General features: G+C 30.2%; 1 protein-coding gene across 1 annotated transcript in view; it reads left to right on the top strand.

The window, feature by feature from the left end:
• The window catches only part of LOC139487830 (ras-GEF domain-containing family member 1B-like), a 52,094-nt gene that overhangs the window by 6,179 nt on the left and 32,877 nt on the right, over positions 1-13,038 (top strand). Inside the window, exons 2-4 of the mRNA XM_071272985.1 lie at positions 3,845-3,946; positions 4,612-4,649; positions 5,613-5,697. Coding sequence (XP_071129086.1) covers positions 3,845-3,946; positions 4,612-4,649; positions 5,613-5,697 — 225 coding nt within the window. The remainder of the gene's footprint in view (positions 1-3,844; positions 3,947-4,611; positions 4,650-5,612; positions 5,698-13,038) is intronic.

Here is a 13,038-nt window from a genome sequence, read left to right as displayed (position 1 = left end):
AAATTTTCTCAGGATGCTTATTTTCTACAAAAATTGGGAAAAGGATACACTGAGACTACTATAACACATATATGTTATAGCAGAGACATAATATGAGGCAGGCATTACCTGTAAATGGGGACGAAGTCTGTATGAATTATTTTTTTGTAACTTAAATATTTGATAAAAAAAAGAAACGGAAATACCTTAACGTTGCCGATTTTGGTTCTGTTGTAAGGGATTTTAATTGTGACGATATTTCATATCAAGGAATTATTAAAAATGAAATTGGTATTGCGTTCCTTCCTATTTAATACTAGACTGATAAATATATATTCTACTCAAAGTTTCATTCAAACGAGACCAGAAAAAGGAAGTACATTGTAGATTTCTGCGCAGATGCGGGAATTTAAAACATGACATCCAAAAAATTGAATGATTTTGAGTTCATTAGTACAATCAAAATTTCAGGAAACTTTTCCCGATTTTTTTTTTTTTTTTTTTTTTATTGATTTTTCTACTGTTATTGGGGACTTCGTCCCCATATAATACTTATATATAATTGTTTTATTATGTCTCTGTAGTCTCCTGGGGTGGTTATTGATGATCCTTTAGGTTATAACTGTGCCAACAGCACTTGCCAAATCATACCCTGTTCTAACCAGAAAACATTGAAAAACGTACCCTGTTCTCAACAAAAGTATTGAAAAACACCCTGTTCTCAACAACAGTATTGAAAAACATACCCTGTTCTATACAAGTTCAGAAAATGTATACCTGTTCTAGATGTTTAAAATAGATGCAGTTCTAGACCCAGGTTCTAGACTTATCTTAAACAGTTAAATAAGCGTCTAAGCGACCAGTACTTGAGTAGGGCTTGAAAAGCTTTCCCTGTTCTAACCAACAGGACAAGAAAAAGGGACCCTGTTCTAACCAGCAATGCATGAAAAAGTTACCCTGTTTAGCAGCACACTCATACCATTAAAATTATAGGAAGTAAAAAAGATATTTGGAAAATTAACATCTAATGAGTTGGTCACCCTCCCTTAAGTGATATGGGAATTAAGATAACGTATTTATGGAACATAAGAGTAGCAGATCCAGAACTTTTTATAAGGGGGGGGGGGGGGAAGATTCTGTAAATGCTTGAAACTTTAATAGAGCACAGATATAGGGGCATGTTCTATCTTGTAAATGACTTCCTCAAGGTGTGCAAAATTGACCATATTTTCTGGTGAAAGATATATATGATTCGAGAAATGGCTATTGCTGAGTTTGAAGTGTTTAAAACAATGGTTTGAATAGTTTTTCTTTTACAAATTGTGACTTGGATGGAGAGTTGTCTGATTGGCACTCATAGTCTCATACTGTCATTGTACCACATCTTCTTATATCTATCATGTTGTTTATTTGGGGTAATAACCAAATTTTAAACATAATAATCTCATGTAAGGTTATTCATCATATAGTTTTTTTATCAAATTCCAAGTGTCTATCTATATCTATTAACTGTGAATGAAGGAGTTTGAATGAAGGTCAATACTTATTGTCAAATGGACTAAACAATCTTCAAAATATGTGTATATACAACATTTTAAGTGACTACATGAAGTGCAACCTGTCCAGCCTAGGAGTAACACTTTGGTAGTGCATCAAGGTGAAAGAACTAAATTTTCTACATTTTAAATTAGCTTAATTCTATCACTAAAATCAGGTCAAAAATTTGAAAAACAGAAGATGTAAACAAATATTTGGAGATTTATGATCAATTGGTACAAAACCCTTCAAGATAAAGTGTTATTTATCATATTGACAAACATGTATGGGAATACTTTCTTATGATATATAATGGGGGAAAACAAAGCATACCATGCAAACTTTATCCAGCTGTATATTTCCATAAGAAATAGACAATTTAAAAAGCTATTTCCAATTTGCATTGAGAAGGGGTTTTGTAAATACAGGTAGACATTGAGTTTTTTAAACAACCATAGGCAGATCCAGGGGGTGGGCCAGGCTCCCTTTCTTTCGTGGAAAAAATTTGGTTGATTATATAGGGAACCACTGAAGCAAGACTGGAGCCCCCCCCCCCCTTTAAGGTCAGTCAGCACCCCCCCCCCCCCCCCCCCCCCCCCCTTATGAAAAGTTCTGGATTCAACAATGACAACCAGATTCCATTAAAATCATGTGCAACCCAACACACCTAGAATTTCATTCATAGATTCAACAGAAAGAAATTTTAAATGAAGGAGGGGGCAGTGATCCTGTTTGTCATCAATTTTAATGCAAAAACTTCAATGGAAAATTCTCATACCAGTATGAAATTTAAACAAATGTTTGTGTTTAAGTGATTCTGTTCTTCAAATAAGAGGAGACAGATTTAAATAAGAGCACTGCTCTTGTTTCCTAATCTCAATTATTGAATCTTTTGTACTTATGTCTTTACCCTTGTAGGTTTATATATAACAATTTCTTTGATAAAATATGTTTAAAGTAAATAAGATTTACCATGGAAGAATATTTTATGTCATATTATACTAAAAAGAGAAAGATTGTTGAAGTTTCATTTTACTGGGTCCTTTCGAATTTAATCCATCGGTAGACATTAGACAATATCTATTTGCACATACACAATAAAATTTAGAATGGAAATGGGGAATGTGTCAAAGAGACAACAACCTGGCCAAAGAGCAGATAACGAACGAAGGCCACCAATGAGTCTTCAATGCAGCAAGAAAATTCCACACCAGGAGGAGTGCTTCACCTGGCCCCTAAACAGAAATGTTTACTAGTTCAGTGATAATGGACGTCATACTAAACTCCAAAATATTTAAAAGAAACTATAATTAAAAATTACAAACACGTTCACACCAAAAGTTTATGGCATAATTAAGTACTAACAATAAAAACAAACAATTGTATATTTATCGGTTTAACTAATTTAGGTTATAAGAAGTATTCTGCTTTAAGAGGATTGCAGTCGTCCCCATTGAAATATCTTTAACTGTTTGATGTGCTTTATCATCAAAATGAATTTGAATGTTATTAACATATTATATTTTTATCAATTTAAATTTCATAGATATTCATCAAAATGAATTTGAATGTTATTAACATATTATATTTTTATCAATTTAAATTTCATAGATATTATCCCAATAATCTGGAAACAAATTGAATATCATTTGCAATTTAAAGCCATTAAGAGCCAGTAAAATACTATAGGTTAGCTTCTACAGTATTATGATATTTTTAAATCTTAACTATTTTTTAAACTTTTGATAATAGTTTTAAAAACTTTTAGTGTGTGTAATATTTTATATTTTTATACTTAAGGTGGTAGACCTTGGTTCAGGGAGATAACTCTTTAAATCAGTTATGTGTTTGTTAAAGTCAAGTTTCATCAATGTTTTTCAAGCATTTACCTGAAACAGATTGGAAATAATCTATGTAACTTAGAAGCTTAGAATATATTTATGAAAACGGTTGACACAAACGTACTGATGATTTTAAGAGTTATTTCCCTTAACCTAGGTCTACCTCCTTAATTTATGTTAAATATTTTGTCAAACTAACTGAATCCTTTAGGCAAAACATAATGTATTTTTTAGTCCCTTTTTATTCAGATACTATACAATTATTGATCTCTTCTAAAAGTATGAATGCTACTTATAAATTGTAGTTCAACAATATCTTTATAATGCATAAAAAAAAGATAAAAATTGAAAATCCCTCTTATGATATATTCTGTGCCCTACGACATATAAAAGAAGTTCATATCTAACAAATCAACATGAAAAAAGTCTGCTGAAAATTTTCAAATTATGTTTATGTATATTTGATACCATTTGGCTTTGTTTTCCAGGTTACCTTTAGATTACTTGAAGCTGAAAAGAGAAAATTATCAGTATTACAGTCAGAACTTGGACAGCTGAATAATAATGATTATGGACATGACGTAGCCCAGGTTAGTTAAAGTTAATGTTTATACATAACACTGAAGATTTTTATGGCATGTTTACCAGGGTCTTTCATTTGCACCCTATGTGATACATGGTGCTAACAGGAGTTGTTAGTTATAAGTTTACCAGGGTACAACTAGATTTTGACTTCTTGGTGTACAGAAGCAGTCTTATATCTGTTTCTTTGCTGTCATGATGGTTTTTTTAAAGTCCATGAATACCAACAAGGGTCTTGCACAGTCAGGTTTTTCTTTGCTAGAAAAATATATACTGGTATAGATTGCTGATCAAATATTGGTATTTCTGTACCTCTTGATTTTGAAGATCACATAAAATAAAGATTTGAGTAAATGATTTCTTGAAAGAAAGAAAAAACTGTGATATATGATATGATCTTGTTTAAACCTACACACATATAGTAGCTGGTATCTTGAACACAAAATACAACTTTAAAATAAAATAAGGCTTGTCTTTACAAATACAGAATAAGCCAATCTCTGAGTTTTGTATTATTTAGTGTGAATGTGAGATATATACTCTCACATTAACAGAAGAATCACTTGAATTTAAAAAAATAGACTAATTTGTATGCTTCTCAAGTAATCAATTAGTGTACAGAGATCAAATTTGTTTGAATTTTAATGCTAGAGTTACCTTTCTTTTATTGTAGAAAAGAGCTGCTATTGGACAAATCCAGTCTAGTGTAACGTAAGATATTTAATGTGGTGATTTGGGGAATTTATAATTATACTTCTTCTGTTTATAACAAGATGAAAATGTTTTTTCCACTTTAACAAGATGATGAATGCTGAAACTTCATAGATAAATATATATTGTTAGACTGATTCATAGTCAGTCGGAAGGTATCTAACAAGATGTTCATATGTTTATGTTAAAACGAACAAAAGACTACAAATACATTTGTCATTGCATAGATTTATTGTCTTATTTTAATATAAATATGATGGTCACACTAAGGTCAAAGCAAGGTCTCAGTTTTTTACTGGAAACATATGTTTTTGTTTAGGTCTTACAAAAAACACATGTTACATTATTATTTTTTTGTTGTTGTCAACCATATATTTTGAATACAAACTATTTAGATTACAATTTAGTATCATGTTTAAAAAAAATAAATAAAAAATTCTATAGCTCAATCAGAATTCATTTATATAAATTGCAATAGATTTCACAATAATTGCAAATTGTAATCAGCCTGAAATAGTAATAAATATAAAAACAGTATTAATCTATTGTCAAAGTCAAGGATTTGTATAGGATTTTGATTATACAAATCATTGGCAAAGGTTACAAAATTCTTAAAATATAATGGTAAAAGATACAAAAGTAAGAAAGACAAAAAATATTGCAATTATATTGTAGATTAATTATTCATCATGTTCATGGTTTCTCTGTAAGTTATTAGCAGTTAGATCAATTTTTAATTGGTATTTCCTCAAATCAGTTATTGGCATACATGAGATTGCCGTATGTAATTACATTTATCTGACTTTTTTGTATGAATTGACAGAATATAAGCTATATACAGTCTGTAGGTAGCATAGTTTAGCCCTGTTAGTGGGTGCTCTAATCCCTAAAATAATTTTTGTTAAAATTTGGATATATATGTTTTTATAATTAAAATTTTGACCTAGTTTTCATGTGTTGTAGTCGTTTCCAGTTGAATTATAATAGACTTGAACAAGAATACAAAGTAGCAGCCATGGGCATGATTAAAAGACAGCATAAAAGAGGTGTAAGTAAATTAGGTTTGCATCACCATGTAAATTTAAATATAATTCATTCATCATTTATCAGTTTTCCTGTCCAAGGTCAGTTGTTCTTTCCTAGTTCTCCAGCTTACACCAGCTTTCCTGTCCAAGGTCAGTTGTTCTTTCCTAGTTCTCCAGCTTACACCAGCTTTCCTGTCCAAGGTCAGTTGTTCTTTCCTAGTTCTCCAGCTTACTCCAGATTTCTTGTCCAAGGTCAGTTTCCTGGTTCTCCAGCTTACTCCAGCTTTCTCCACTGATAAAAACTCCAGCTTCCTACTCTCATAAAAGATGGCTGCTCTCATATAGCTAAGAATTCTGAAACTGACATTTAACACTGGTCATCATTGAAAAAAGTATCAATGCAAAGCATTACAAAGTTTCAATACTCAAAAAATTGAATATATCATGCATAAACATTTGATGCTTCTTTTACCTATGTTCTCAGTAATGAGTGAAATTTCAATAAAGTCTGTGTCTGTCTCTCTGTCCATTTCTCTTTCTCTTTCATGTCATAAATGTGTTTATGACATCCCACACTCAAGACAGACATGTAAATGCATCCACAAAACCTGAGAGGTAGTGTAAATCTAGCAGTGGAAACAATAAAATTTTGGATAGAAGTGGTTGATGATATTCATTAAAAGATGTTTGTTCTTTTTCTTGAAAGAAGGTTGTTTTTGCCAATTGAGTCTTTTTCATATGAATTGATAGGATTATCACTGCCTTTTAATAAAAGCTTCAATTGTAATTATCTTTGATGAGTTTATATATGGATGGTTATAAGTATTTTTGGAAAATTGAAAGTTTATATTGAAAAAGATGGATATAGAGGTGTTAGTCCTGTTGACACAATATCCAAGTGTTGACCATTTCAAATGTATCAAGGCTGTAAATGTTATCATTTTGGATAAGGTTTTCAATGGAACCACGTTTTACTAAATTATTCTAGGGAATATATGTAGAGTGGGGGTGCACATATTTGCCAGGAACACAATTTCGCCATTTTATGATTTTGAGGTGTAAAAACTTCAAAGGATGGATGAAATGGAAGAAATATGACGATAAATTATATTTTTATAACAACTATGATTAATTTTTAAGCTTAGACAAAATTTCGGCAAAGGACAGAAAAACAGATAACAATTTTCGGCCAATTTACTGAATGAAAAACACGATTTCAAAGAAGTATATTTTTAGTGATTCTTAGATTGATTGCACTAAATTTCAGTTCTTAACACATTTGAAATGTCTGCTATTCATCTATAAAGAAATTAATTTGATAAATATTGTTGAAAGCTACAGTTATTTGGTTTTAGATAGACATGTAAATATGGTGAATATGTGTCCCCCTTTGACAAAACATCAGGAAATTTCAAATAGTTTGCTTTTGAAGTTATCTTCATATAGAAATATCAGTATACTTCAAAAACATTTTAAGACCTGAAAATAAACTGCAGAAAACATTGGAAAATATGGCGAAAATGAGCACCCACTCTATTACAAATATATTATGGGTGGTGCTTTCCTATTGAATACAATAACATCTTATTAAAAAGGTCCCTGAGTCATTAACAAACTCAATCTGTGTTCAAGCCACTGGATCATGAACATTAAATATATTCTAAACAATTTTTATATGTACTCAACTGTGTATTGAAAGTAAGATGGGAAGCTTACAAATTGACCCATTGAATATTTCAAAAGTCATTTTGAAACTTTTCAAATGGAAAACTACCTAATTTTGGCTAAGCTCTTATTGGATTTTTTAAGTTATATATTTTGTCAAGAATTTATAATGATGGCTAATGAATAGAATTATTTCCCTTTGAACAGTTAAAATTTAAAGCCTGGAAGGTCAGAATTTATTATTGGTTTTAACAATTGATAGCAAAAAATTGTCATAAATCATATTTTTCCTGTGGATATCATGGAAAATAACCTTTACTCTGCAAAATGCCATAAAAAATATTATAATTCAAAATTAATAAACTTTAAATTCGCAATTAAATCAATTCAATTTGCTTTAGTGTGAACAACATTTGTACAGGAGAAACCATTCAGGGCTCAACATCCTTCAATCTTTTGTATTGAATTCTGCTTTAGAGCAATCTGCAGAGACTATGCTAGGATCAAGGCTAGTAGTTTTAAATAGCCAAATCCTTCTTATAACTTCCTGTTTAAACCAATGTTTTTTTCTAGTGTAGGTTTTTGAACCATCATGTACAGATAAATAGGAATTTACCTGTTTATATTTTGTTTCCCTTAAATTCCAATTATTTTCTCCATCATATTAGATTAAATTAACTGTAAATATACTTTTGTTAAACTCCATAAAACTGCTGATATAATCTCTGATAAGATTTATCTGATTACATTTGCTAAAATAAAAAGAAAATAAAAAACAATCAAAATTTTGGTCATTGAAAAAATTGTGTGGCTCACATCAATCAAAGCAATGATTACAAAACATTAATGTTGACTATACATGTCTCCTGGCTACAACTTTAATGACCAAGGTATTCACCATGTGTAAATTTAATGTGCTTCTAGATTAATATCTGTTATACCTATAGGGCTATTGTAACATGGAGAAGGAAAAGTTTAATGTTCCAATTGTGTTCCTTGTGTTTTTCTGATAATTACTGAGGTTTTTAGGGTAAATTTTTTTCAAATATTTTATTGATTGATGTAATTTGTCTTTCATGTGGCTTTGATTGAGACACATTTACTGTACAGTTTTTATCCTGTAGAAATAAAGAAAATCGTTGGAATTTAAAAACAGAAAAATATCTGATAACAACCTGAAGTAGAATTAACAAAATATAAAACTCAATTCTACAGTGAAATATGCCAGTTTGGTTTTAATCTAGCAAAAATACAGAATTGTGATATTACAGTGAAACATGCCAACTTAGTTCTAATCTTGCAAAAATACAGATCTCAATTATGCAGTGAAATCTAGCCAAAAATCAGAACTCAATTCTATAGTAAAACATGCTAGTTTGGTTCTAATCTAGCACATATCCTGGTAACTGATTACATGAGAAAGCTTTAATATATATTTATTTTATTTAATCAATAATACTTTGTTTAAAGGTAAAGAAATAAATGTTCTCTGTTTGAATTACCAATGTATCTAACAAATTAATGCTTTTACAATGTAACTTTAATCAATTTTAACAAAGGGAGAGCAGCAGGGTTACATGTAAAGTTTGTTCTGGTTACATAAGAAGATAAATTCAAACTGAGCTATTTATTATTGTTAAATAACTATTACTTTGTTTGATTTCTAGATAGAGGCCTCTTTATCTGACTGGACTATATTCAAAGCTATTAAATTAAATGTTTTATTTGTTTAAACTTCTATTTTGTATACCCTTAAACTTTATAATAGATGTACTTCAAACCTCAAAAGATATTGAAAATAGGTTATGTTTTTAGCATACAAGGAATTCACCAGTTTCTCCAATGAGATTGTTAAGTCCCTATTAAATTATAAATTGTGTGGGAATACTTTTGAATAAATAATAATGATAAATGATGAATTGGTCTTTTCTACCTTTAATGAATTACCTGCTACATTTCAATTATTATAAATAATGAATAGGGATCATGTTTTCCCACAAATGACTAATGGTGTTGTGACTAATTCCCCAAGGGAGCCCCTGATCACCCTTAACTAATGATAGATCAATAAAATCCCCTTATCTTCACTGGCGGACTTTTCAAACTACAAACAAGATATAGATCTGTTTGTTTTATGTTTGTTTACATGCTTTTCTACATCTGTTGGTCACAATCAACTGAAATAACCAAAGAAATTCAAAATGGATGTTGGATTTAGAGAACTTAACTTTTTAACATTTGGTTTTATTTGAAATTGTGCTTTAAAATGAGTAATTCCATTACATCTTCATTCAGGAGACTAAGAAAAAGTTTTAGAGGGGTGAGTGTTATTGTGTGAATGACAAGTTTTTCTCTTTGTTTCTACTTATACATGTTTTTCATAATACATGTATTAGCTGTTCAAGACTGGATTTGTATAGATAAACTCACTTCAAGGAACCAGAAATTTTAGAAAGATATTTTAATTTTTAGGGACTTCAATGATTGTTTTATGAATGATGAAAATGTTGATTTTTGTAATAAACATGATAAAGCAGCAAATAGAATGATTTTAATACTGTAAATGATATAACTGTTTTTATGCAATTTTGATCTGAAAAGGACATTTTAGATGATTTTCTATTCAATTTGGTCTGCCATTGATATTCTTTCTTGCTATCCTCAAATAATTCCTGTGTTTTTAGAATTGAAATTTAAAAGTATTGACTTCATTTAGTAGAAAGATGTTTAAAATTGTCATTTAAAAAAGTTATGACACTACAGTTAACACACCATTCAAAAAATAAAGGGGAAATTATCACAGAGAGAAACCATCATTCACACATCAAAAATGCATAGATCTGAAAAAGTTGTCATCGAAAGATGGATTAATAAACAAACATATTTTTGGGGGCCCTTATAGCTTTCTGTTCGGTGTGGGCTCCATTTTGAAGACCATACTTTGACCTATAATGGTTTACTTTAACAAAATTGTGACTTGGATGGATGGAGAGTTGTCTCATTGGCACTCATACCACATCTTCTTATATCTATATTCCTAAGAATGCTAATTTCCAAATAAGAATTGTCCTTTCCATGTTAAACCTACAAAGATTGGACTAAAATTGACTCTGAATATACTTCATCACTATATAAAGTTTACTAATGCAATCTGAATCAGTGGAACTAATAGTAATTTATTCATTGCTAACATTCACTGAAACTAAACTAATGTCTTAAGTTTATATCGCTAAAGGAAGATAACTCTCCAGGTGAAGTTTTCTTAAATGGGTTTCAGTAATTTTCTTTGTGTCAAGTATTTAAAAAGCTTTGATCTTTAAGTTCTGGTATGAGTGAAAGTTGTGTAAATTCATTTAAATTTATGTTCAGTTTTTTCTTTATATTATAATTCCAAAAAAGTGATATTTTGAATCTTTGAAGGAAAAGTAAGAAGGAACTGCAAAATAATTATCTTTTATTTGTTAACTTGAAAGAATTGATTGACACCCAAAATATAACATTTAGGCTTCCAAATGGCAAAAATCCATTACACAAGATGTTTACTGTATCTGCGTAACAGATTAGTCTAGTTTTCTTGTGGATGTTTTTTTTAGTATAAAACCAGGGCTGTTTGTTTACAAATCGATGATTTATGTGTAAACTTTTAAACCATTGAACCACAGTTCAAGGAAAATAAATTAATGTCATGATGGGGGAAATTTTCCTTAAATAAATGTTAAAATGCTATTCTATTTAGCTTTAAGGGTCAGGATTTGTTTTTTTCTTCATGGTCAGATAATTTTTTCTATCATAAATAAGATTATTTTTGTTTTTTGTTTTGACACATCCAAAAGCAATTTTTCTGAAATTTTTAGAATGATGAATGTGAGGTAAAGTAACTTTTATTTAAGATAGTAGACTCATTATGGACAAATTCAGTTAAATTGTTAGTACCATGTATGAATTAAGTTTATATATAATTATCCCCCTGTCCCCTCAGGAATCAAGCTTTCTGGATATTTGTTAGGGCTCAGCTGAAAGACATCCTTGTAGATTTCGAAAAAGAGCAGGCTAATGCCACAACAAGGCAGTACTCGCACAGGCAAAGTGGAAAGGGATTAATATAAGTTACAATAACTTGTTTCCCAATCCACTATAAATAAATGTGTTTAAAATAAAGCCTTTAATAATCAACTTGTCCATCAGTACCGGTAAGCCTTGAGCATCTGTCTGATACAAACCAAACTAATACCATGGGAACCTCTGAGACCTTTAGACAGAAAGCTCTATACTTGGTAGGATTGTTTGCCTTCATTCACAATTGACCATAATAACTGTCATTTGATTCACCCAGTTTTACAGAAGTTATTGTACTTTGACTATTAGACCACAATGAAGCTGTGAATGCTGAATGCAACTGCCCTGAGATTGCTCATACTTTGTAGGATTGTTAGGCCCTCTGTAATATCTACCTCCAGTTTCTATGCAACGCCTGCTCATCAATTTGCTGGATCACAATTAAAATGAAGATGTAAGCAGACAATTAAAAGTACATGAAAACTTGTGTGTAAAATGTTTTTTTTGTAACAACCATTTAAACTTAATTTTGACAGCTAACTATTGCATGATCATCATCAAAACATTGCAGATGTGATCCATTTTTATAGAACACTTGTTTACATTCCTTTGGATTTCATCATGGGGTTTTCACAATATTGCAATTAAGGATGTATATGTTTCCTCCTCTTCTCTTTGAATTTTTGCCAGATTTTTTGGAATCCTCTGGTTTTATCCATATATTGACATTAAAAAAAATTTGCCCATTAACCCCTACTTTTCTTTGCATATTTTTATTACACTCAGTTTAAAAGGCCATTTTTCAAAATCTTATAAAATCCTTGTTATTTTTTCTAAGTTTTTTAAATAAAAAAGTTGCCAATGTTAAATGTAGGAAAAATCTTGAGAGAATTATTTCCCGCCAAATTTTCAATGGTTTATATCTCGAAAACAAGCACATGGACCCTCCATTTTTTCTGCTTTTTTGGTTTCTTTATTCATATACTATGAATTTATAACAGTCTTTTAAAAAGCTTGTTATTTTTAAACAGAGTAGCGAACCTCCTTAAAGAAAATGCTAGATACCTTACATACTCTGACAAACTTCAGTTTGTATGATTGATTTAGATAATGATAATAAGTGAAATATGAACATGGTTGATTATTTGTGTCTGAACAACATTATAGATACACATTTGGAACTAAACCCTATTTGGGAAAAAATCAAACCCTTGGCTTACAAGTCCATCATATGCTCATTTTTCAGGTGGCATATTTTAGTTTCTCTAATTCTGACACGATTTATCCTTTTCCTGACATGTTGATTATTTTTTTTCTTCTCAAAGAAAATGTACATGATAGATTTTTTAGTTAAAAAAGTTGTTAAAATATTCGTTCCAATAAAGTCTCTAACTGATCTTTTCCAACACCATTAAATAGTTATTCTATTGTAATTTTGCTAAAGCGTATCATACCACCCTACTAAGAGTTGGAGCTATATTACATTCAACTTGCTAGTCTGTTTTTCAAGCATAAAGTTTCATAATACTTTTCGCAAGTACTACTTTACAGAATAACTTCATATTTGGTCAGTATCTTAGCAGTGATGCTTTGTAGGTTACAAGAGCGCAATTATTTGTTTACATTTTACCGGCAAGTTTTTT

This window comes from Mytilus edulis, chromosome 9 (genome assembly GCF_963676685.1).
Source record: "Mytilus edulis chromosome 9, xbMytEdul2.2, whole genome shotgun sequence".
Lineage (NCBI taxonomy): Eukaryota > Metazoa > Mollusca > Bivalvia > Mytilida > Mytilidae > Mytilus > Mytilus edulis.
Note: the sequence above shows the minus strand (reverse complement) of the source record. Positions and strands in the feature narration are given on the sequence as shown.